The sequence below is a fragment of the Suncus etruscus genome, chromosome 12 (genome assembly GCF_024139225.1).
Source record: "Suncus etruscus isolate mSunEtr1 chromosome 12, mSunEtr1.pri.cur, whole genome shotgun sequence".
Lineage (NCBI taxonomy): Eukaryota > Metazoa > Chordata > Mammalia > Eulipotyphla > Soricidae > Suncus > Suncus etruscus.
Genome location: NC_064859.1, coordinates 5920259 through 5947752, shown reverse-complemented (window position 1 = coordinate 5947752; position 27494 = coordinate 5920259). Strand labels below are relative to the sequence as shown.

At 38.2% G+C, this 27494-nt stretch overlaps 1 protein-coding gene across 1 annotated transcript in view; it reads left to right on the top strand.

Annotated features, from left to right (window-relative positions):
• The window catches only part of ENPP1 (ectonucleotide pyrophosphatase/phosphodiesterase 1), a 92832-nt gene that overhangs the window by 11961 nt on the left and 53377 nt on the right, over positions 1-27494 (top strand). The window contains exons 3-4 of the mRNA XM_049785016.1: positions 24406-24478; positions 25884-26000. Of these exons, the coding sequence (XP_049640973.1) occupies positions 24406-24478; positions 25884-26000 (190 nt within the window). The remainder of the gene's footprint in view (positions 1-24405; positions 24479-25883; positions 26001-27494) is intronic.

The following is a 27494-nucleotide window of genomic DNA, read 5'->3' as shown; positions in this document are numbered from 1 at the left end:
TTCAAATTTGATTTGCTATTGATTTATACACCATGCTATGGTTTAAAAAAAAAGACTAAAGGTTCCTTATGACCTTGCCTGTATTGCACTGGATTTAATGGCATTACTGTTGGTTTCATCTGTTTGGCCCCTATTTTTCCTTGTACCTTAGGAGTCCATTGATTCAGATAGCTCATTGCTCTGGTATACAGACCACTCAAGAGATCACAACTTCGCATGTGCAGTCTCTATTTCTTAGAAGCCTACCTATACTCTCCTGTATTTGTTGTACTTTATTTTAATTACCTTTTCAACTCTGCCTTGACTTGTTTTAATTGGCCTTCATTTCTCTCAGCTATACATCTGATAATATTCAGATGTTCTTTCCAAGTCAACCTTCTCCATCTATAAGAATCTCAGCTAGATTTCTTTTATGCCATCAATTGAAGTCTTTAAAGTTTCCACTGTAGTGTTCTCAATAGTCAACAATATACACAAAATCAAACAAAGGAATCTTATACAAGAACTTTCTTCTAGATGATGGTGAGTCAAGTTAAATATCCTTGGCACAAAGCTTGTTCCATAATACTTCATCATCCAAATACATTGGCTTCCTATAAAGTACCACTCAGCATCATTTAAATCAGAATATTCCAGAGATTAGGAAATAGATGAATTAAATATAATTGGGTGTGGGTTAGCAGAATTATGAATATAGAATTTTTGGGGTTCTTACTATATTAAGTAGCAGAGGGAAATCAGTAAAAATAATTAAACTATTATGCTATTTATTTAAATTTATGATAGATCAAAGGTAGTCAGTGTGAAGCATGCTGACAAAAAATTTTGTACATTTGTTACCTTGGCAACATTCAGAGAAAAATAACACTATTTTTTGGGGGCGGATACTTGAGGCAGAGTCTTGAGAGAAAGGGTCAGGGGTCTACACAATGAGTTAGAAGTTATTTACCATGTAAATTTTGATTTTAATTTTATTTTTTTGGACTACACCTGGTGATGCTCAGAGGTTACTCCTGGCTATGCACTCAGAAATCACTCCTGGATTTGGGGACTATTTGGGATGATGGGGGGTTGAATCACGGTTCATCCTGGGTCAGCCACATGCAAGGCAAACACCCTACCACTGTGCCATCACTTGGGTCCCTACCATGTGAATTTTGAAAAGTTGCTCTGCTTCACCAACTTTCAGTTCCCTTAAGCAGGGGTCTTCAAACTATGGCCTGCGGGCCACATTTTGTATTTATTCCCATTTTGTTTCTTCACTTCAAAATAAGATATATGCAGTGTGCATAGAAATGTGTTCATAATTTTTGTTTTTACTATAATCTGGCCCTCCAAAAGTCTGAAGGACAGTGAACTGGCCCCTGTTTAAAAAGTTTGAGGACCCCTGCAAGGCATGCATGATTAAGTAGATTTCTGTTGTATCTAAAATCTATTAATAGCGCTTATATTTCCCCAACTGTGTAAAATTGTATATTCTGTGAAGAGTTCAAACTTGAAAAATTAATAAAGAATAAGTATAAGATGACACCTAGCTATTAACCCAAAACCAAGGTGTTCTTCCAACTTCTTTTTTTCTTAAACCTCTTCCTTTGATATATAAAGGCTCATCTGGATAGCTACTTTTCTCTCTCTCTCTCTCTCTCTCTCTCTCTCTCTCTCTCTCTCTCTTTCTCTTTCTCTCTCTCTCTCTGTCTCTCTCTCTTTGCCTCCCTTTTATGGTGAATTGGTATTGGTTTAATAAAGAAATGTCAGTTTTTGGCTTGGAGTGTTTAGACATACCACAAGGAGAAAAGGACTGACTTTATGATTCTCCTGACTGGGTTGGCTTATTAATTCTTTGTAGCTATTCTATGTGCTTCAGACCCTTCTGTCTGGGGTAGAATATGGTGTGTGGGGTGATTTCACAACTTGTGTATTTTATTTTAGAAATAAGGATCACTTTTATTCTCTGCATTGATCATCTACATTACTATTTTTGATTTTTGTATATGTCTTTATTGTCTTCTTTTCTTTATCTCCTCTCTCTCTTTTTTTTTTGAAATGAAGTAACTTGTACTATAGTAGCCTCTCATCTGAGGGTGATGAATAAGTTCCATTACTACATTCAAAACCTTTTTTTAAATCAACATTTCTATATTCATAGAATTCACATCTACACAACAGGATCCTTACTTAAAAGAATGAGAAAGCATTAAAAAGTACCAAATGTTCTTCTTTCTCCAGGAGTAAAATCCCTCTTTCCTTCCAAAATGTGGACTTCCATGTACAGGCTGACTTTTTTTTCACATGAAATGAATCATATGCTACTTATTTCATGCTTCTTTATCACATCCAAGTTTTTGATTTGAAACTTTGTTCCAGTAAATCTGTACCACAGAATGAGCCACAATTTGGTATAGATGTAAACTGTTAGCATCTGTTTTTTACTTCAAAGTATAACCCATGTTCAGAATTCATTTCTGCAGTCTTAATATGAGAGTGGCTGAAACTTTTGTAAAACTTCTTTCCAATTAAGCAAATAGGAGCTGAAAACATTTGTCAGTTGCTCTATAGAAGCTGGCAGATGACTGTCCTGGTTGCATCTGAACAAAGAGAAGTATGCCTTCCCTTTTTCCAAACTGGGTGAAGGTATGTATCAAGGAGAATTATTCATGTTTCAGTAGTGAAAAGAAAAGTAGATAAAAGGATTATTTGTTCTGGAAAACAAAATACAAACACGTGCCAGTTCCTGAGTTCAGAATTCTGTTTTCTTTTTGAGATGAATATAAAAGAACCCTAAAGTTAGTGAAAATATCCATCCTCATAGGGCTGGCAGAAGCGCTCAAGCACCAGGGACCCACGCTGCCCCCTGGATCACAGGCCAGGTCACCAGGGCCACTTTGCCTCAGTCCACCATCTTGGCTCCCTCTCCTTTATCACCTCTCTTTTCCTGTCCTTCCTGTTCCTTCCTCTTGCTTCTTTCTCATCTTTTTTTAATGGAACCAGAACGCATATAAAGCTATCATTTCTTTTTATTTTTCATTTGTGTTGCTAAACAACTTTTTTGTGTGTCTTTCATGAACATGAATTTGAGTTGTTTTTGTTTTGTGATCACACTTAGTTGATGTTCATGTGTTATTCTTGTATCTGCACTAAAGGAATTAGTCCTGGTAGTGCTTTACAGACTATTTGGGATGCTGGAGAACCAACCAGGGTTAGGCCTGTGCCTAACCTTCTGTGTGTGCCTCACCTTCTGTATTATTTCTTCAGTCCTCAACTTTAAAAGCATCTCTCCTTGTATCATTGACATAATGAATCCTACCTACTATTTTTAGTTTTTGATTTTTTTTTTTTTTTTTGGTTTTTGGGCCACACCCGTTTGACACTCAGGGGTTATTCCTGGCTAAGTGCTCAGAAATTGCCCCTGGCTTGGGGGGACCATATGGGACGCCGGGGGATCGAACCGCGGTCCGTTCCTTGGCTAGCGCTTACAAGGCAGACACCTTATCTCTAGCGCCACCTTTCCGGCCCCAGTTTTTGATTTTTTAATGATTAAACTTTGATTTGGGGGCCACACTGGCTGTGCTCACTCATAGCTTATGCCTGACTCTGCTCAGAGATTATGTTAGTTATGCTTTTATAAAGATAAGATAGGAATTGTTAGGAACAGTGTTAAAGAGCTAGAAAGAAGATTTGAGGAATGAAATAGAGCCACTGAACAAAGTGAATCTTGGTATAAAAATTGGTTTTCCACCTCACCCTGATTCACCACCCTGGTGCCCACCATAGTGCGTCTCTTGTTAGGTCTGCTCTGCCTCATTTCATTTGGCAAAATTTCATTTCATTTAGAAAATTAACTGATTTTGTTAAAGCCCAGTTGGACAGTGCTACTAGGAAACATGTTGCTGTGCATTATCAACAGCTTGCAACTCAGCCCCCTGAATCCTTGGATTTTGCTGAATTTCAGCATCTGATGGAAGAGGCATTGCCTTGGTGGTCTCGGCTGCAATGTTGCCCACGATGGGAATAGCCTGAGTCCACAGGGGGAGGCTACATCTGCCCCTCTCTCAGATGCCCCTTGTGGTGTCTTAGGTAGCCTAAGACAGGCGCATCGCCCAAAAATTTTATGCTTTGCCTTCCTGCCCCTTTTTAGACTAGAGAGGGGGGAACTGTTGGGAGCCGGTTGCCTCCCTTTGGAACCTTTGACATTAGCACAGCCATTTTAGATCTTTTGGCCATCTTGCTTCAAGCCTGCCCCCTGTCTGAACTGTACCTTGAGTACGTACCAGTTGGGCCTGAAATGATGCAGACCACTAGACCACATTCTTCTGATACAGGAAGCTAAGATCGATAGATAGACCGTGGTATGTGGTAGCAGGATGTTCTGCTAGATAAAGATTGTAACAGTTTTATGAGCTCATGCAAAACCTCCTTGTCTGGAATGTCTGCTAAGCTAATGGTTTGTGCTGTGACCTCCCCCCATTGTGTAAAGCCTATATAAGCTTTGGCTACCTGAAAATAAAATGAACGCCTTGATCAGAAACCTTGTCCTGGCATTTCTCTTTTCTCCCTCCTGTTCTTTTTGCAGGTGAAGACCCTTTCCACGGCCGTGAATAAACTGAGGCCGCAAGCCGGCACAGGAGAAAATTCAGATTCATTTGCTCAATCTTTAGTCTTGTGTGTCATGACTCCAGTAGTAGTACTACCGCTCAGTGTCTTAGCTTGAACAGTTCATCCACTCATTGCAGTCTTGTAGCAACAAACTAATGTGTAGCCATTAGTCAGTATCTGTAAAGCTCTTGGTAGACACCTACATTTAGTAAATGCTACATTAGTTGAGAGCTTACTTGCTTTTATTGAGTTTACTGTTTACCAAATCTATGTTAAGCACTTTATCTCCTTTGAAGTAGGAAGGATCTATACTTCAGTGTGACTTTGGGTGCCATGTATTATTTGCAACAGTCATATATTATATATATATATATATATACTTTGAATAGGACTTAGAAAGGCTCAGGTAGTAGTTTTTGTTTGTTTGCCTTTTTTTTTTTAATGTGTGTGTGATTTCGTTTGTTTTTGCCACTTGCAGTACTGCTCCTGGGCTATTCCTAGTTCTTCACTCAGGAATTATTCGTGATGGGCTCAGGGCACCCTATGGAATGCCAGGAATTAATCACCAGTCAATCATAGTACAGGCAAACACCCTACCACTCTACTATAGCTCTGATTCAAGGCTCACATAGTTTTCTGTCCCCTCCTGTTCAAATGGTACTTGGTTAATTTGGACAGTCAGAAAGGACTTCAAGATGCTTTCCTTCACTGAAATCCTTTAGCTCTGCTTAAACATCTTCCCTAACAGTCAGCTTGGGTTTGTACCATGCATACTATGAATAGATCTTGTCACCTCCCCTTTTCACACAGTATCAGGAAGCTCTTTGGATCCTATTCACCCATTCTTCCTGTAGAAACATTCCTTTGATTTCCTGAGGCTAGTAGCCCCTGTCCAAGAACTACTCAGTAGCCTCTTAATTGTATATAACCATAGAGCTTTGTGGTTAGCTGATAGACTCAGCTCTATTGTGTCACTGATAATGAATATGCCTCATTGGATTAAATTCTTGAGTTTTTATGTATCTTAATTTCCTAGCTTGTAAGATGCTTATAAAAACAGTAGCTACTTTTGATTTATTTTGGATATTAAATGAGTTGATGGTAGAGAGACAGACAGAGAGAGGAGAGAATAAGAGAGAGGTCGGGCAGATTATGAAATTTGAATATATTGCTATTGCTGTAGGTAATTCCTTAAGCAAATAATCCTATGATGTGAGAAGTTCCCTCCAAGAGGCTGACTGGGAGTTAAATGTAGGCGAGGCCAAAGGCCAGGCCATTCTATGGTATGTCCCCACACGATTAGCCCCTCAGCAGAGTGTTCTACCAAACTGTCTTACCTTATTAATGGTGCTAAGTGCTTCTGGGAAGCTGAATCCAGAATAGTGAGAGAGAGAGAGAGAGAGAAAGAGAGAGAGAGAGAGAGAGGAGAGAGGAGAGAGAGAGAGAGGGGAGAGAGAGAGAGAGAGAGAGAGAGAGAGAGAGAGAGAGAGAGAGAGAGAGAGAGAGAGAGAGAGAGGTCTAGGGAAACTGACTTAGTCATAAAGATCTGGGAAGGCACCCCAGAGGAAGTGACTTGTAAGCAGAGTGATGGGTGTGGAGGAGACATTTGTGGTCCTAGGCTGGCAGGGAGCTAAGCTGGCAGAGTGGCTGGCATGCAGAGAAGCAGCAGATGTGTCATAGCTAATGACACTCCACCACAATGGGGCCAGGTCCATATAGGCCCTGCCTACCAGGATAGAGATTTGGATTTTCTTTGGACTAGGAATTGCAATCACAAGAGTCTCTTACTCATTTTGATTCCATGTTTTCAGAGATAATATCCTGTTTCATATTTTGAAAAGTCAGTCCAGCTGTAGTTGTAAAAACAAATTAAAGAGAAATTTAAAGCGGTATTAGAAGAGCAAGGTCCTCCCTTTATTTTCTAGACTGCTTTCAAATTCTGTGCTTCTTCTAGATTTTAAGGTCCATATAGGGCTGTCTAAATTAAAATTTATATTACATTTATATTAAATTAAGTACAATCAATAGGAATTTAGTTTCTCTGTTATGCACTCAGGTGTTTAGCACTTCCATATGAGCTGCTACTCTACTGGTCAGCAGAGGCATAAAATGAAGAGTTTTAGCTCTTAAGAACATTTTTTTTTTTTTTTTTTTTTTGGTTTTTGGGCCACACCCAGTAACGCTCAGGGGTTACTCCTGGCTATGTGCTCAGAAGTTGCTCCTGGCTTGGGGGACCATATGGGACACCGGGGGATCGAACCGCGGTCCGTCCAAGGTTAGCGCAGGCAAGGCAGGCACCTTACCTTTAGCGCCACCGCCCGGCCCCAATAATCTTTTTTTTTTTTTTTTTTTTTGGTTTTTGGGCCACACCCGGCGGTGCTCAGGGGTTACTCCTGGCTGTCAGCTCAGAAATAGCTCCTGGCAGGCACGGGGGTGGGGTGGGGCCATATGGGACACCGAGATTTGAACCAACCACCTTTGGTCCTGGATCGGCTGCTTGCAAGGCAAATGCCACTGTGCTATCTCTCCGGGCCCTTAAGAACATTTTTACGTGTGATTAAAGACTATGATATTACAAGGCTTTGGTTTTGAACATTTGCAGTTCTTCTCAGAAGTCGCTCCTGGCTTGGGGGACCATATGGGACACCGGGGGATCGAACCATGGTCCGTCCTAGGCTAGCGCAGGCAAGGCAGGCACCTTACCTCTAGCGCCACCGCCCGGCCCCATTTTGTGAGTTCTTCTTACTTTCCTGTGTCAGAGATTTTTTAGAAGGGAACAGATGTCTGGAGAAGCTGTGTGACCTTGGGCAAAGTGTAATGTTTAGCTTTGACTGTTCTTGTAGGCTTCACTACCAGCAGCCAAGGGAGCCATTTCTTCACTCAAGCTTCCCTCTGCCTTAGCATATACTGGGTATGAATAGGAAAGGAATGTCTCCACACTGTTATTTTTAAAAATGGTATGTTTTAGATAAGTATGTAGTGAAAGATCTCCTTGATATTTTAATTTAATAGCATCACTTTAAATTTTATTAAAATGTATTTTAGAACAAGAAAAGAACAAGAAAAGGCTATAAAATAGTGTAAAGAAAAAGAAAAAACATTTTATATCATGGTTTTCACTGAAAATATTATATATGAATAGTTATGTTACATACACATTTTTGTTGCTGTTTTGTTTTTCAGGAGTATATATAGCAATAGAAAAACTTTGGAGGAATATGGTTTCATGTCTACAACTTTTTGAACAGAAACTTTTAATCTATAAAATTACAAACTTCGAGATCAGGGGTCTCAAACTTGCTGCCCATGGGTCGCAAACGGCCCTCCGTACAACATTTTGTGGCCCTGCCCTAGAGGAATCTTTTTTTTTTTGTTTTGTTTTGTTTTAGTTGTTTGGGTCAAAACCCCCCACCCCAATGTTCAAGGCTTACTACTGACTTTGCACTCAAGGATCACCCCGACTTTGCCTCCTGTGGCCCCCAGGTAAATTGAGTTTGAGACCCCTGTGTCTAGATGGACCCCTCCCAGAATTTTTTGTTTGTTTTTTCCTTTTTTGGGTTTTTCTTGTTTGTTCGCTTTTTTTTTTTTATTTTATTGCCCTTCAAACAGAACCACATAACTTGAATCATCTTGTTCTGCCTCATAAACTGAGGGAAAAAAATGGATGGTACCAAGACCAAACAGTTGTATGAACATTGAGTAGAAAAAAATGATCAATCTTAAATACCAAATCCCAAACCACCGATAATAGAATTGAAACCCATTCCACAACAAACTAGACACAGAGGGAACCACTTATACTAGCAACCTGGGGGGTAAAGGAGGGGGATATGGGATGCATGCTGGGAACAGGGTTGGAGGAAGAACAACACTGGTGGTGGGAATGTCCTGTGTTCAGTGCCGTTATGTACCTAAAATTTTACTTTAAAAGATTTGTAATCCCCTTTGATCACAATAAAAATTATTTTACAAAAGAAACTTTTAATTTATAGAAGAATTTTGTAATATTCTACTAGCGTTTGGGAGCCAGATGAGTTAGATATAGTGTCTGGTCAAGAAAAAGCTCTTCTGGGGCTGGAGAAGATAGCATGGAGGTAGAGCGTTTGCCTTGCATGCAGAAGGACAGTGGTTCAAATGCTGACATCCCATAGGCATCCCTGAGCCTGCCCGGAGCAATTTCTGAGCATAGAGCCTGAGAGCTGCTGGGTGTGACCCCCCCTCCCAAAAAAAAGAAAAGAAAAGAAAAGAAGTAAAAGCTCTTTTGGGAACATAGCCCAGCTTGGAATATGGTGGATTCATGTCCTCAAAATAACTATCTTGTTTGTATGGTCACAAGAAGGGGTTTTACAGAGCAAGAAGAGCTAAGCACATTTTAAGGAAGGGTGGGTTACAGGTTGGTGGGGACAAGAGTGTCAGTAATTCAACAAGGTTTCTGTTGTGACTGCAAACAAAGATTTTTGTTTACTATTTCAGTCTCCCTATCTGTTTGGAAAGATAAGGGTGGGAACATTCTTAACATTCTCAGTATTTTTTCCCTTTTTGGGGGCACACCTGGCAATTCTCAGGTGTTCCTCTGGTTGGTGGTGTTCTGGGGACCATGTGAAATGCCTGGAATCAAACCTGGACCAGCTGCATGCCAGAGAAATACTACCTGCTGTACTATCTCTCCAGCTCCAGCTTTTCTGGTTTCTGATACTGAATTCAACTCCTCATTTCTATGATCTGACTGCAGTTACAAATTTACAGACAATCGCCAACTAGTAGTGTTTTCATGTACTCCATGCCTGATTCCTTATCAGCAATATCTTATATTTGTGTGGTAGTTTTTGTCTCAGTCTAACGATCTCAGGACTTGATGAGGCCTTAACGTTTTTCAGGTTGCAGGATATGCTTCAGCTGTATCAAGGATAACTTGGGGGGTAGGGAGGTTTTTAAAGGAGAGAGAGGGGAGGGGAGGGGAGGGGAGGAGAGGGGAGGGGAGGAGAGGAGAGGAGAGGAGAGGGGAGGGGAGGAGAGGGGAGGAGAGGAGAGGAGAGGAGGAGAGGGAAGTAGGTAGTTCGAGAGTTGGGAAGCAGACGAGGATTTTCTGTTACTTACCTTAACAGTAGGAATCTAAAACAGGGAAATGAAAAAGTAAAAGGCAGGAAAAAATGTCAAACCTCATTGACCTGTGATTTAAGTCAATTAGGATACCTAATAGGGGAGGGGAGGAGAGGGGAGGGGAGGGGAGGGGAGGAGAGGAGAGGAGAGGAGGAGAGGGAAGTAGGTAGTTCCAGAGTTGGGAAGCAGACGAGGATTTTCTAGGCTTACTTACCTTAACAGTAGGAATCTAAAACAGGGAAATGAAAAAGTAAAAGGCAGGAAAAAATGTCAAACCTCATTGACCTGTGATTTAAGTCAATTAGGATACCTATAAAACAAAAGGTATCTCCATGAGTTAGGAGGCCTGGCTCCTCTAGTCCTGTATCTGAGTTGTATCTGTTTGGTATGGAAGCAGTTGTGATATGGATATCTGGGCTTGGTTTAGGCAATTATAGAAAAATTCAGTGATGGAACCCATGGTGGTATGCTTCAAGGATGGAGAAACCCTGAATCTCTTAGGCCACGGGAATTCCCTTTCTTCCCCAATGCTTACTGTGCCTATGCAAAAAAAAAAAAAAAAAAAAAAAAAAATGGGGGGAACGCCAAACCCTGCCACTCCAGCAACCATACTTTTTCTTTTGTTTTGATTTGTTAGTTTTTGACTTTATTTTTCTTCTCTTTTTTCTTCCACTTTTCTCTTTCTTTTTCACTCTTGTGGTTATTATTTAGAGATTTATTTATTTATTTATTTATTTATTTATTTATTTATTTTTTATCAAGTACCCTGGTGATTTCTTAACTTCTTCTTTTTTTTTTTTTTTAGGGATTTAAATTATTTTTTTTAATTTTTTTTTATTTAAACACCTTGATTACATACATGATTGTGTTTGGGTTTCAGTCATGTAAAGAATAAACAGTGTTGGCGGGGATGTGGAGATAAAGGAACTCTTATCCACTGCTGGTGGGAATGCCGTCTAGTTCAACCTTTATGGAAAGCGATATGGAGATTCCTCCAAAAACTGGAAATCGAGCTCCCATACGATCCAGCTATACCACTCCTAGGAATATACCCTAAGAACACAAAAATACAATACAAAAATCCCTTCCTTACACCTATATTCATTGCAGCACTATTTACCATAGCAAGACTCTGGAAACAACCAAGATGCCCTTCAACAGACGAATGGCTAAAGAAACTGTGGTACATATACACAATGGAATATTATGCAGCTGTCAGAAGAGATGAAGTCATGAAATTTTCCTATACATGGATATACACGGAATCTATTATGCTGAGTGAAATAAGTCAGAGAGAGAGAGAAAAACGCAGAATGGTCTCACTCATCTATGGGTTTTAAGAAAAATGTATTACCTAGTTTATGAAGTATTTATCAGAGTTGTTCACTGCAAAGGAAGATTGTTTTTTAAATCCACCTGCTATCCTTTACTCCTTAGAAGGAAATCATTTTACCAGCATACACTTAAGAATAAGGAGTATATTTTAATTTAAGGGTGGAGTATCTGCATAAATTATTAGTGATTCTTCTATACTGGGGATGTTTGTTCTTCATTTATTATTTTTTAAAATTCAACTTTGGTGGTAGGGAGGGCTTATGTAAAAAGTTCAGGGTGCCTGAGAAGCTACTGGCAGTACTTGAACAACTGAATCAGCAGTGCAGTGCTAGGACCCAAAAGTGTTATGATGCTTGGGCCCAGCAGTATCTGGAAGGAGTCATTAGGATCACCCCTCTGGTGCTTGGGAGGTCATTTGATGTTAGAAATCAAACTGAGATTGGGCATATGCTTGCAAGATTACACTTGATTTTTATGCTATCTTCCAGGCCTCTTTGCTATTTATTTATGCAATCATTTATAACACTTAGAATAATGAGGTCATTGGTGTTTATTTTGTTCTTTGAATTTTGAAGTGATATTGTATTTTTTTTCTCCTGTTTCAAATTTGGTTATTAGAGTTGGCTCCTATTTGCCTTTGACATATTGTGCCTGTGTGTATGTGAATATGATTAGCACTGCCTTACATTCTGTTATTATAAGATTTTAGACTGCTAGTCTCTTTTTCCCTGTTTACACTCCATCCCGGACATATTACTAGTAGCTCTAGTAAGTCTTTTTGGTTGTTTTGGATCACACCTAACAATACTAAGGAATTGCTCTTGGGTCTTCATTCAAGGATCACTCCTAGCAGTGGTTGAAGTGCTATATAAGGGATATGTACGTATCTATATATATATATATAATCAAACCCAGATCAACATACAAGGCAGAACTATTATTCTGGCTCTAGTGCTAATAATATTTTTTGGGGGGGTCACACCCATTTGATGCTCAGGGTTTACTCCTGGCTATTCATTCAGAAATCGCTCCTGGCTTGGATGGACCATATGGGACACTGGGGGATCAAACTGCAGTCCGTCCTAGGCAAGGTACATCTTACCTCTAGCGCCACCGCTCCGGTCCCTGGTGCTAATATTATTATTACGGTAAAACTATGCATATAATTTACTACTACTTTATCTACTATTACACATATAATCACAAGTCCACCTCTCTTTTTGTACTTCTTTTAGAAGTAGGCTTGTGTAAAATCTTTGTATTTAAATGCAGCATTTGCCAAAGGAATAAGAGTGTGCATATTCCATTCAATTGCTCATATACTTATGAAAGACTTTACTGTTTAGGCACTTTCTTTTATTGATGAAGAGCCAGTTAGGTCATTACCATGAGAAGCTGGTCAGTGTTTGTTTTTAGCAGTCAGCTCTTCGATTCTTTCATGGATTTTTTTTAATTATTTAAACACCGTGATGACAAATGTGATTGTAGTTGTATGATTTCAGTCATATAAAGAGCACCCCCTTCACCAGTACAACATTCCCACCACCAATGTCCCAAATCTTCCTCCTCCCCATCCCCCCACACCTGTACTCAAGACAGGCTTTCTACTTCCCTCATTAATTCACATTGTTAGGATAGTTCTCAATGTAGTTATGTCTGACTGCACTCACCACTCTTTGTGGTGAACTTCATATCATAAGCTGAACCTTCCAGCCCTCATCTCTTTTGTCTTTGAGAATTATGGCAAAAATGTCTTCATTTTTCTAAAACTCATAGATGAGTGAGACTAGTCTGCATCTCTCTCTCCCTCTGACTTATTTCACTCAGCATAATAGATTCCATGTACATCCATGCATAGGAAAATTTCATGACTTCATCTCTCCTGACAGCTGCATAGTATTCCGTTGTGTGTATATACCACAGTTTCTTTAGCCCCTCATTAGCTGCAATGAATATAGATGTGAGGAAGGGATTTTTGTATTGTATTTTTGTGTTCCTCGGGTATATCCCTAGGAGTGGTATAGCTGGATCATATGGGAACTCAATTTTCAGCTTTTGGAGGAAAGCCTTTTATTTTGAGTCTATGTTTGTTCTGACTATTCAGGTGTGTTTCTTGTAGGCAGCAGAAGGTTAGGTTCAGTTTTTTTGATCCATTTCGCCACTCTGTGTTTCTTAACGGGTGCATTTAGTCCATTGACATTAAGAGAGATAATTTTCATGGGATTTAGTGCCATCATTGAGTAGAAGTTTGGTGTGTTTGTTGGTATGTCTTGTCTTAAATTAGACCTTTCACTTTTTCTTTTAAGGCTGGTTTTGAGTCTGTAAAGTTTCTTAGCTGTTGTTTTTCTGTGAAGCTATGTATACTTCCTTCAAACCTGAAAGTGAGTTTTGCTGGGCACAGTATTCTAGGTGAAGCATGTATTACATTGAGTTTTGTCACTAGTCCCACCACTACCTTCTGGCCTTGAGTGTTTCTGGTGACAGGTCTGCTGTAAATTTCAAGGATGCTCCCTTGCATGTAATTTGCCTTTTTGATCTTTCTGCTTTCAGTATTCTGTCTCTGTCTGTGGGATTCATCATAGTGACTAGGAATGTCTTGGGCTGTTTTCCCTGCGGTCTCTTTTAGCTGGAAATCTTCAGGCATGCAGGATTTGTTCACATGTATTCTTTAGCTCTGGTAGTTTTTCTTTGATGATGTTGACTGTTGATTTTCACTTGGAGATTTTCTTCTTGGGTCTCTGGAACTCCAATGATTCTTAAGTTGTTTCTGTTGAGCTTATCAAAGACATATTTTTATCTGTTCATATTCTTTGAGTAATTTTTCCATTGTCTGATCATTTACTTTAAGGCTTTTTCCCAATCTCTTCTGCTGTATGGAGTTGTTATGCTCCTTGTCTTCCAGCACACTAATTCTATCCTCAGCTGCTGTTACCCTGTAGGAGAGCTTATCCATTGAGTCTTTCAATTCGTCTACTGAGTTTTTCAGACCTGTTAGTTGACCTGATATTTCAGTTTGGAGTTTTCTTATTTCTATCTTCATATTCTCTTGATTCTTATTAGTGTTCTATTTATACTTTCTTTGAGTTCTGTGAACATCCTCCATATTTCTTCTCTAAACTCCATATCTGAAAGACTAGGTGGTTCGCCATTATTGGGTCATCACAGTTGCCATCTTCATTCTCTATGCCTGATGTTGGTGCATAGTTTCCCCATTGTCACACTTGTATTGTGGATTTTTCTACATGTTGTCGTGGTCTTCATTGGCTAGGTGGACCCCTTTGACCCCTTAAGAGGTAGGTTTAAGTGGCTCCACAGAGTCAGCTTTATCCAGTTTCTGGCCTGGGAAGACTCGCCTCAGCAGATACAAGCCCTAGGGGATGAATGCCAGAGATGATCAATGTTCCCAGGCTGGAGCAAGCCAGGGGAAGCCTCAAAATGTGTGGGTTTAAAATCTGGAAAAGAAATGAATAAACATGTTGTCTGATGTGGTCATAGAACTATATTGATTAGTATCACTCTTTGATTAGTTCAATGTCTGTCTATACAATCTGCAATCTCAAATACCTTTCTCTATTTTCAGTGGGTCAGGAATTTGGATAGGGCTTGGTGTTCTCATGCAATTTAGGGTTTTTTATCCAAGCATACATAATAATTGTATTTGTAACAGATTGAGATGGAGCACTAGAGATCAGCACAGGTAGTTACCTCCCATTTCCTGCATTTAGTCTGCATTTTATTCTAGTGGTTTCATGATATGTCTTAAAATACTTAGTCTGAACTGTGACCAAGCAGAAATTCTGGAACCATGCTGAAAGGCTCTTTCCTAGTATCTGAACAAAAACCGAGACCACTAATTACAGAAGACTGATCACAACAACAGTGATGGAACAGAACCTCTAGAACCATAAAGAAAAAATCTCTCCTAGCCTTTACCCTATGACCTATGCAAATAACAAGAGCTCCAGCTACAGAGGCAGGATGTCATAACCCACATCTGAGTGGAAAGTTTCCCAGCAGGATAAAAAAGACCTTGGGGTGTTGTAAATGAGAGAGTAAGGAGCCTATAGTTGTTCCCATGGCATTATGCGGAGAAACCTTGTATCACTTATGTCAAGGGAATTCCTGTTCTAATTTCCCCAATATTTACCATGCCTATGCAAAAAAAAAAAAAAAAAAAAAAAAAAGGAGGGGGGAGAAATAACCTTTTTTTTTCAAGAAGTTGCTGGTCTGTTTTATTTTAGTTTTTGTTGTTGTTGTGTTGTTGTTTTTGCTGTAGCTGATGGTTTTTGTTTTTTGTTTTATTCTTTTTTATTCTTTTTGTACTTTAATTGTTACTCCCTTATTGTTTTTTTGTTTTTGTGTCATTTTGTTACCTTTTTCTTTTTTTCCCCCTTCCTTCTTCTAAATGGAGATTTATAACACCTTGACGGACTCCTCCTAGTTTTTCTCATTTTCATTTGCCTCCCCCCACCACCATGGTACTGGGACCAGAAAGTCATGTTCATTTGGTAGAAATAAAAAATGATCAGAGTTGAATACCAAATACAAAGTCAATGACAACAGAATCAATACCCAATCTACAACAAGCTGTACAAGTGGGGAACATTTCCACTAGCATTATGAGGGGTAAAGAAGGGAGGGGCCGGGCGGTGGCGCTAAAGGTAAGGTGCCTGCCTTGCCTGCGCTATCCTTGGACGGACCGCGGTTCGATCCCCCGGTGTCCCATATGGTCCCCCAAGCCAGGAGTAACCCCTGAGCGTTACTGGGTGTGGCCCAAAATAAAAAAAAAAAAAAAGAAGGGAGATATGAGAAGCATGCTGAGAACAGGGACGGAGGGTGGATAACACTGGTTGTGGGAATGCCCCTCACTCATTGTCACTATGTGCCTTAAATATTACTGTGAAAGACTTTTAATTCACTTTTACCACAATAAAAATATAAATAAAAAAACAAGGGGCCGGAGAGATGCATGGATGTAAGGTGTTTGCCTTTCATGTTGAAGGATGGTGGTTCGAATCCCAGCATCCCGTATGGTCTCCTGTGCCTGCTAGGGGCGATTTCTGAGCATAGAACCAGGAGTAACCCCTGAGCACTGCTGGGTGTGACCTCAAAACAAAAAAAAGTGTAAAGCTGTACTCATAAAAATGTACAGTATTTTACATTTATATATTACATTTATATATTACCTCAATATAGTACTTATAAAACCTAAAAAAAATACTTAGTCTGCCATTTTGTTAAAAGTAAAAGTATAAATTCAAACCATTAGATGCTTTTCTTAGGATCAGAGCTTGTATAAGGAATGGACTCACACATGTCCTTTGCTGTACTAACAGCACTGTTGAAGACAGAACACAGTGAAATAAGTTATCAAATGAGGGGAAGAGTATTAGTATGTAATAGTTCTGTGATTACTCATAGGCAAACCTGTTAGTATGGATAAATAGTTTTATTGGCTGGAGACTGAAGAATAACCCTCTGATTTTTTCTGAAGTTAGGCTTGGTGTGCAAATGTTTGCTGTACTCATCTTATGCTTAGTTTTTTGTATCTTACGATGCATTGAGAGGTATAGTGGAGTGAAAGTTGACTTCAAAGCTTAGGTCTCTCCTAGAACTATGTTACTAAATGTTTATTTGCTACTTTGATCTTTAGCTTTGAAGAGAAATTGTGAAAGCACACTGAGAATTAGGAGAAGAGATTTGCTCACTTAGGTAGAAACTGTAAGTGCTCTATAGTCTTTCTTTTGCAAATGACAATATATTGAGTTCTCTCTCTCTTGCCCAATAGCAAGGGTTTGTTTGTTAGGTTTGGGGCCATACCTGGCTGTGTTCAGGGCTTACTCCTGGCTTTGTCCCAGGTATCACTGCTGGTGGAGTTGGGGACTTTTGGGGTGCTAGTGGTTGAGCCTGGGCCAGTTGTGTATAAGGCACTCTACCAACTGTATTATCACTCTAATTCTTTCTATGTCACTATTAAACATATCAGCCTCTCTTTATTCTGTATACTAATTGCAAAAGTATATAGGTTCATTTTGGAAACCTCAGAAAATTAAAGTAAGTTTTACAGTGACTTATAAGTCAGGAGTAAATCTCTTTATAACAACATCATATATTATAGAATTATGACAATATTGCCTGTCTCTTTTATATCAAAGCTTATAAAACTGTGTAAGATCATAGTTAGTGACTGATATTCAATTCTAAATATTATATATTTTGTCTACCTTCCTATTGTTGGACATTTAAAAACTACTATATAAATATACTACCCTTTACTATTTTTGGTGGTTTAACATACACATTGGTGGCTAAATTGGTGTGTTCCCAATGGGATTACAGTTTTAGAAAAAAATGGTGTTGTCATTCTCAGTTGCATGTGAATTCCAAGCACTATTTCTGATACTGCCACTTTTGTGGGGTATGTTTTAGGCTTCCACAGCTTCTGGAAATAGAAGAAGCGGGGGACACTCATTCCCCCCAAAAATAGGCCTGGTGATGTTAGTCCAACTATTTGGAGTTTTTGTCAGATTGGTATCTCTGCAGAGAGCTGTAGAGGCATGATGAGGCAGGGCCATTGATCTATGGAATTGGCCAGGTACAGGCACATTGACTGCAGTTGTGAGATGTTTTGAGTGCATTACCCAAATAGTTTAGGGTCTAAAACCTAAAAAAAAAAAAAAAGAGTTAAATTTTCTTAAAAAAATCATAAACTCACTTTTGTAGTTGTCTTTACTTTGAACTTTAAAGTGCTTAAAATTATTTAGGCATTATTTTTGAGTCTCCCATTGACTTACTCATGAGAGATTTTGGTAATGGACTTAATTCATTAATGTTAATTTCATATTTCCTAAGAAGACAAATTCCCCAAAGACGCAAGGCAGTGTATGACATTTGTTCTCACAGAGTTGTTTTTAGAAAACATATATCTTTATACAGAGGTCAGAGAATTGAGGTTAACATAGCCCAGACATTTGTTCTCACAGAGTTGTTTTTAGAAAACATATATCTTTATCCAGAGGTCAGAGAATTGAGGTTAACATAGCCCAGTGATTTCCTTAATTTGTTAAAATTTTGCATATTTCTACTGTAACTGATTCATTTTAATTATTTATGTTAATGACAGCCTTCTACTCTTTATTTCTTTGTTAGATTAGGAGTTGCTCTTATTTTGATTTTTGTTTGTTTGTTTGTGTGGTCTACCTTCAGCAGTGCTTAGGGGTTACTCCCAGCTTTGAACTCAGGAATTATTCCTGGTATACTTGGGGGGACTGTATGCAATTTCAGGATTGAACCTGGTCCTGTGTTGTTTTTATTTTTATCTTTTCTTTTCTTTCTTTTTTCTCTTTTGTCTAGTATCTATGCACAGTGAATGCCCATGTTTGAATAAATGCTTATTCTAAATAACATTCATTATAAAAACATTATGTATTTGATAGAATTAGTGAGAAAATAATTAGATGCTTTCATGTATATTTCTTTTGATTTACCAAATGTACAAGAAAGACTTAATGACTTAGGGATCTTACTAAAACAGAAAGTCCAGTTATGTATTTTTCTAAAATAGGTTAAATAATATGCTGGTGGGGTCTAAGAGATAGCATGGAGGTAAGGCATTTGCCTTTCATGCAGAAGGATGGTGGTTCGATCCCAGGATCCCATATCCCCCGAGCTTGCCAGGAGCGATTTCTGAGCATAGATTCAGGAGTAACCCCTGATTGCTGCGGTGTGACTGAAAAACCCAACCCCCCCCCAAAAAAAAATTGCTGGCAACTTTACATTTTCTTTCCTTTTATTTTTATTTATTTGGGGACATTTGGCATACTTCATGGAGTATTATATGTATATATGTTATACTAAATACCACATATAAGTGATATCATTCTGTATTTATCCTTCTTCTTCTGGCTTACTTCATTAACATATTTTCTAGTTCTGCCAGTGCTCAGGGTTTACTCCTGGTTCTTTACTCAGGGATCAGTTCTGCTAGTGCTCAGGGATAGTGTCTGAGATTGAATCCTAGTAGATGCGTACAAGGCAAACTTTCTACCTGCTGTTTTATCCTCTGGTCCCTCCACATTTTTCTTATATATCTCCTAGTTCCATGTTTCCAAGATAAATTATTTTTCTATAATTAAAAAATAGCAAAATATAAAAAGTACTTAACTTGAGGACTATTTTTTTTTATTTTTTGCCATTGCTGTGTTAATCACATGGAGAAACCAAATTGAGTGAAAATCTCATTGTTTTAAAAATTACTCAAGGGACAATTGCCTCTGGACCTCTCAGCCACCATCACAAAAGCCCTAAGCTAGCTCAGAGAGAAGGCTGTGAGAACAGCCCCAACCCCCTCCAAATTCCTAACCTTGGGACCCTACCTTGGCGCCAGTGGTTGACAGGGACCCTGAGTCACCCCATAAATTTGGCATGCACAAAACAGACCTCCATGCCCGCTGGGAACAGATAGTGATGATATACCTCCAACCACTTCTTTCACAATTAAACAGAGCACTTTTTTAAAACACCCTGAAACTCCGGTACTCCAATCTACCTAATGTAAAGAACTATGAGAAAACTCAGGAAGACACCAGAAACTGGGGATATGGGATATGCTAGGATTTTTCCTAGCAAATTTCAAATTCCTACAAAGTGCACAAACCCTACAGATGTGGACCTAAAATCAGTATTTAATGTCTTAGCAATAAAATTCAAGGAATCACTGACGAAAGACTAGCCTAGATGTCCAACAACAGATGGTTGGATCATGAAGATATGGTACATGTACACAATGGAATCCTACAGAACAGTAAGAAATGATACAATCATGCAATTAGCAGCAACATGGATGGAACTGAAAATATTATGTTAAATGAAGCCAGAGAAGAAGGATATATAAATAATGAAATCACTTATGTGGTATTTAGAATATATATCATATATGCATATAATATTCCATGAAGAAACTCAATAGTCTGAATGGTAGATGCCAGGGTAGAGTGAGGAGAAGCGATCAAAACAAGCAGAAGAGGAGAAACACATAGCCTTTACTTTCTTTTATACCACAAAGACACCTGCCACAATGGAAAGAGCTGTTTAGATCGAACAGGTGTTCAATCAGCCTCTCACTACAAAGGCCAATAAAATGTTCTAATGTATTTATCCACACAATCAAGTGCAGAAAGTGATTGGAAGCCAGGGACTCCCACTGCAGTGCTCACTATCAGTGTGCTTTAGTGCCTTAATTTTATTATGTATAATAATACATAATAAATAATAAATAATACATGTTCTCAGGACTGAAACAGATCTGGCTTCCTATCCTGCCTGACACTGAGCAGGAGATGCTCTTCAGCTTCTACCCTCTCATGGCCAGGTACCAGCAGCTGCTCTTCGTCAACATCAACCTGCTCCAGCCAGCTGCTCCGGCGCTTCCTACCCACCTGGATTTTCGTGAAGCCACAGGGCTGGCTCACGGATGATGCTTCAGTTGTGGCCGCATGACAGAGCCTGCCTGGCGCTGTGCCCCTCCGGAGACCACATGAACTGTAGCTTCAATCATGGTCCAAGTGAATCTATTTTTAAATGGGCGTGATACCAACTTTGCAGGGAAACTCACGCTGGAGAATATTAGGAAAAATATCTATCCTATAGTTTCACAAATACATACTTTGAATCTGTCAAAAAATTTTTTTTGTCCAGAGAGGTTCTTGGAGATATAGTTTGGACACCCTAGCTTTGCAATTCAGAGCACTAACATATTGGACTCCATATATGGTGCTCATTATGACAATGTCCCCCTTTATTTTCTAGACTGTTTTCAAATTCTGTACTTCTAGATTTTAAGTTCCATATAAGGTTGTCTAAATTAAAAATTAAATTAAGTAGAATCAATAGGAATTGAGTGTCTGTGTTATGCTTGGTACTACTCAGATGCTTAGCACTTCATATGAGTTGCTATTCTACTGATTAGCAGAGACATAAAATGAAGTATTGTAGCTCTTAAGAACTCTTTTACTTGTGATTAAAAACTATATTACAAGGGTTTGGTTTTGAACATTTGCAGTTCTTCCAAAGATTAATAATGAAAACACATAGGAAATAAAGTTTTTTGTTTAGAAAGCACTTGTAAGAACCAAATTTGCTTTAAAGGAATTAAATGTAAATGTATTATAAATATTTGTATCGCAGTTCTTACCAAATTAACATAGGGTTAAACATGCGCATTAAAAGGAGGCACATTTTTATTTTCTATTTATTTACTTATATTTATTTAAATACTTCAATTTGCCCATTTCCTTTTGATTATGACTTTTACTATGACCTAAAGCTTACGACCACCAAGACCACTAAAGTAGGCAACTGCACACCATAGACTTATGTTACAGGTCCCACTCAGTGAGTTGGTTTTTGCAAATTACTATTATCCCTTTTCTTTCTTCCATAGCAATGTTTTTTTTATCAATACCTTTAAATTACTTCTTCAGTGCATTGTGTTAAAGTACCTTCAAAAATTTAGGAAGATTCTTCTGTTATTGCTATTGTTGGGTATGGGGGAGGAGGCTAGGTGTTGTTCAGAATTAGCACCAGGTCTCTTGCATGAGGAATATGCTGTGTACCGTGGAGTCATGTCTTCATTCCTATTCCATAGAGGCTTAGGAGCTGATCTTACTCTTCCGATACCTTCTGTCTATAATTGTTTAAAGTCTTGCTTTGATTGCTCTTTATTTTAATGGAACTATATATATCCTTAATTTTGATTTCCTTCGTAAGTATCTATCCTAGACATCATCTCAGACACCCTGTACTCAGGCTCTTCTTTCTGTACTTCCATTTTCTTTTGAAATAAGTTAGACCTGATACCTCACTTCTTTATTATTCACTTTTCTTTTATTTCTGAATCTCCTAATACTGGTCACTGAAGGAAAGACATCTTGTCAGTTTTTATTACTGATTTTTCAATACCTAGTCTAGACACGCATTTGGTCATTAAAATTTTATTTGGAAAATTGAGTTTATTTAAGCCAAAACTCACTATCTACCCTGCTCCTTTCACATATTATTACCACCTCAATTAACTTCTTAGCTATCTGAAAGATACCTCTTCACTCTCCCATTACTGTAGCTCTGTACATCACAAACCTTTGCCTACTCTTTGTTCAAGTCAAAACAAGTTCTTCAGTATTTATTCATTGCCTCCTAAGTGCACTTTTGGCTCTTCGTTGTTATTGTTATTTGGTCCACGCCGGGCAATAATCAAGGGTTACTCTTGGCCCAGTATAATAGAAGCCTCATACCCCAGGCCCAGGAGGATTGGGGAACGATGGTTGGAAACAACTCTGACACAGGAAATAATCCACATAGGTTAGGGCGATAAAACAGGTTGAAGAACTTCTACCACAAGCTGTCTGCAAACGGTACTGGCAAGCAGACAGACTAGTTGTGGAACGAAACCAGAAGACTCTTTGACTCGAAGCCTTTATTTGGGAAGAGTAGGACCACCCCTGAGGGTGGAGAACAGGTAGGAGTAGGGGCCTGATCTAGAGGTTCTTCCCACCCAGGTAGGATAAGCACATGCAAAGAAGTATCCGATGAGAGTATGAACCGATAACTCTACCCTCCCAGTGTCAGTGTTCAGTCTTGGCAGTGCTGGGGATATAAGATGCCAGGCATTGACCCTCGTTCAGCTTGCGCAAGACAAGCTCTATATCCACTGGACTATTGCTCCAGCCCCACTTCCTGGTCTTTTCTTATGCTGGCATCTGTTCTAGAAGTTTGCCTGGTTTTGTCTTCTACCTTCACTCAAGCTCTGATTGGCAATATTGTACCATTATTTCCTCTATAGACTACCCAAAGGCTCTCCTTTAAGAAGTTTTTCCTTAGCAACACCACTTTGTCTTTTAAAGAACTGTAAAACTCTGCAGCTGCTTCATAGACTGCAGATAGTAAGCCAGTTATGGTATTGTTTTACCTTCTCTCCCGCAGCAGCCCAGAAGCTCCCTAGTGACCTTGTATCCTTTTCTTCAACAACATAATATATACTTAATTCATAGTTGGGACTCAGTGCATGTTTTGACATTCTAGAAAACCATCTGGGTAATTCTCACTTCACTCCAAAACTATTGAGGATTGTTTTGTGAGTTTTTCTTGTTTTGGGGTTTTTTAAATTTCAAATAAAGGATATGCTATAGTTTGTAGAAATTAAACAGTGTCTGCTTATGTTTAATTCCCCAAGGTGAGAAGAGTTGAGGATCAGAAAGTGGTGAAATATGGAGTCAGAAAGATTTAGAAATCTTTTTGTCCCAGCTTTTAGTTGTATGGGATAATATGCAATTCAGAAATTTTAAGTGACCTGCTCTAATTTATAGTAAGTTTTATGTTAACATTTTGGTCTGTGATGTAGTTACTTAGTCCTTGCTAGTGTTTACCTCTAAATGCCACACTACAGTGCCCAAGAAGAGATGGTTAGGTTTGTATAATTAAACTGTTATAGGAGTCACTGATATAATTTTTTTACTTTTTAGTTACTTAATTTCTAGATTGTTATAGCAATTTAAACTTTTCTGACATTAACTTTACTTTTCAACCTTTTGTTACCTTTCTTTTATTTTAAAATTAATATATTTATTTAAAAAACATGATTATAAACATTTCTGTAGTTGGGTTTCAGTCATAAAAAGTATACCCCCTTCATCATTGCAGCCATCCCATCACCAATGCCTCTCAGTTCTCTTTTCTCTCACCTTCTGCCTGTATTTGAGACAGGAATTATATTTCTCTCATTCACTACCATTATCATGATAGTTGTTGGTGTACTTATTTTTCTAACTAAATTCACCACTCTTTGTGGTACTATTCATATCACAGGTTGGTCCTTCCAGCACTCATCTCTATTGTCTCTGTCTTTTTTACCATGTCTTTTACTTTTCTTAAATCCCACAGATGAGTGAGACTATTCTATATCTTTCTCTCTCCCTCTGACTCATTTCACTCAGTATAATAGTTTCCATGTCTACCCATGTATAAGAAAATTTCATGGCTTTATTTTTCCTGACAGCTGCTGAGTTTACATTGTTTACATGTACTACAGATTCTTTAGCCACTCATATGTTGTTGTTCATCTGGCTTGTTTCGATGACATTAAGTTTAATGTCTACCAACATTTAATAGGTTTTTCTGAAGTATATATTTCATAGACATGTCTGAAGCTGTAAGTAGGCAGATATTTTATATGATTTTTTTCACAATAAGTGTCATCAAAACCCAGATTAGGAAATAGAGGAACATTTCTACATTTAGAAAAATGTAAAGAAATACAATGTATGAAGAAATGAAGAGATTAACACTATATGGTTTTCTTTTCTCTCCCCCCATTTCCACTAGGTATTGTCAGTCTGCGTATTAACAACAATTCTTGGTTGTATATTTGGATTAAAACCAAGCTGTGCTAAAGAAGGTAATAAACAGAAGTGATGGTGGTGGTGGTAGGGTGTGTGTGTGTGTGTGTGTGTGTGTGTGTGTTGTGAAATCACCATTTCAGTTACCTATAAGGTGATCCAGATAAATCATATCTTCTCATCCCATTGGTACTCCATGCTACTGAATGTTGATGCTGTTACAAAGGCCTTTTGTTTGAAGCATTTTCACTAAGTTAGTCATAAAACATTTCCTTGCATAATGTTAATCCTTCCAGAGAGTAGGTCCATAAGGCAAAAGCCTATAAAATTAATATAACGCATACATTTCCTCAAACGAAAACTATAAATTAAGGGAAATAAACAGCAAGCAGCAAGCTCCTGGAGTGTTCTTACCTTTGCTTCCTTCAGGGAGCTGAGGACATTGTTTTTTTCCTCAAGGGAGTAGTTGCTGAAGCAGCCAGAGATTGCTAAGGATAGAGTTAGCATCCCTTAGCAACTAGAAAGTTATTATAATTGTGTTCCTAAGGATTTTTAAATTGCAAACATTAGTGGTTTTATGCCAGTAGTTAAAATCTTAATTACCTACATATTTTTTATTAGCACAAAGTACAGAAATCTATCCAATACTTAAGTTTTACTATATTAAGTATTTTATAAAATAAATATTACAGTGAATTACAGTACATTGTAATATCAATATTTTTTATTTTTTATTTTCCTTTTTTTTGGTATTCTGAAATCATTGCTTCTCTTACTAAGTTCACTTTTGTGAAATAAATTTTTCTATTCAACTACCATGTAATTGTGATAATAGTAAAATGCTTTTTATGATTATGAAGCTATTTTATTGCCCAAATAAAATTTACAAATTTTATACAGAAAACAATCTATTCAAAGCAAATGTAGTTAAACAAAATTGGGAGTTGAAAACTTTCCTTTATGGGGCTGAGGTAGCACAATGGTAAGGTGTTTGCCTTGCATGCAGCTGAACCAAGACAGATGTGGGTTCTACCCCGGCATCCTATATGGTTCCCCGAGCCAGGAGAGATTTCTGAATGCAGACAGGAGTAACTCCTCAATGCTGCTGGGTGTGGCCCCAAAACCCAAACAAGCAAACAACAACCTTTCTTTTATGTAATTTAAGACACAAAGTAACAGTTTTTGCCTAAGGCAATTTAATATAGAAAAATAAAGTCTTAGATGCCTCAAGATTTGCAGTAAGATTTTTTTCTCTTATTTCTTCTACCATCACACACTGTATACACAAAATTTACATGTTTATGTTATATCCTAGATTTGTGAAAAGATTTTTGGGTAGCTTTGTTACTCATCTATACTTTCTAGAACTGTTTGAATCTATGTGACTGATTTAGGTTTATTAATTTATGTTTTTTTTCTTATATGATGGTTAGAAGCATTTAAATCATTATTCCATATTTTCAGTTAAAAGTTGCAAAGGCCGCTGTTTTGAGAGAACATTTGGGAACTGCCGCTGTGATGTTGCCTGTGTCACCCTTGGAAATTGCTGTCTAGATTACCAGGAAACATGCATAGAACCAGGTAAAATATTTTAGGGGAAAGGGTTGTCCTTAAGTCTTGCATCTTTAAAGTGCATTTTACTTAACCCATTTAAGAGTTAGAAAAAAAATGGGCTGGAGTGATAGCACAGCAGTAGGGTATTTGCCTTGCACGTGGCTGACCCAGGATAGGCCTGGGTTTGATTCCTGGCATCCCATATGATCATCAAGCCAGGAGTGATTTCTGAGCACAGAGCCAGGGGTATAACCTGAGTGTCACTGAATGTGGCCCAAAAACAAACAAAAAAAAAAGAAAAAGAAAAAAAAAGAAAAGGTATCACGTACACATTTAAACTTCGACCTTTGACATACACATTTAAACCTTTGTTTAAAATTCTTAAAAAACAAAATTTCATGTATTGCTTTCTTAATATTTATGTATTTTAGTATGCATATTTTAATATGCTTTAGAATAATTTCTATATGTGAAATATATGAACATTTGAAGTTTTGAAATAGGCTTAAAAACAAAATTTCATGTATTGCTTTCATTAAATATTTTATGTATTTTAGTATGCATATTTTAATATGCCTTTAGAATAATTTCTATATGTGAAATATATGAACATTTAAAGTTTTAAAATAGGCTTATTTATGTGTGTGAAATTGCTTAGATGCCCGTCCAAACTTTGAAATAAAGCCATAAGGGCTGAGGAGATATGCACAAAAATTTTGTGTCTAGGAACCCAAAAATACAACACAGAAAAGCCCACAGCAATCCTATGTTTATCACAGCACTATTTACAATAGCCAGAAACTGGAAACAACTCAAGTGTCCGAGAACGGATGAGTGGCTAAAGAAACTGGTACATATATAATGGAATATTATGCAGCTGTTAGGAAAAAATGAAGGCATGATATGGGAAGTATTATGCTGAGTGAAATGAGTCAGAGGGCAAGGGATAAACATAGAATAATCCCACTCATTTGTAGGATATAAAAAAAAAAGGTAGAATGGTAATAAAACCTAGAGACAGTAGTGTTGAGGATCATGAGGACCATTCCATGGTAGGAAGACTGCCACAAAGGGTGAATGCAATTAAGTAGGAAATGTCCACTGTGACAATGATAGTTGGAACTGATCAGTCGGATCTGGACAAGAACTTGGTGCTGAAAGGGGATAAAGTGATAAGCATGGGACCCCTTTATTAGCAGTAGTGAAAACCACGGTGTCAAAAATGAGAGAGAAAAAGAGAGAGAGAACATGCTGTAAAATGCCTGCTCCAAAGGCAAGTAGGGGTGTGTGGATGAGACGGAAACTGGGGACGTTAGTGGTGGTAAATGTTCATTCGTGAAGAATGATGTACTTTGTAAGACTGAAACTTTGTCATGAATAACTTTGAAACCATGGTGCTTAGATAAAAGGATAAAACAAACAAACAAAACACACAACACTAGCTAAAAAAACAGAGTACATTCTTCACATGTGGAGGCCCAACTTTGATCCCCATCTGCAATGCCTGGGAAGACCCCTGAG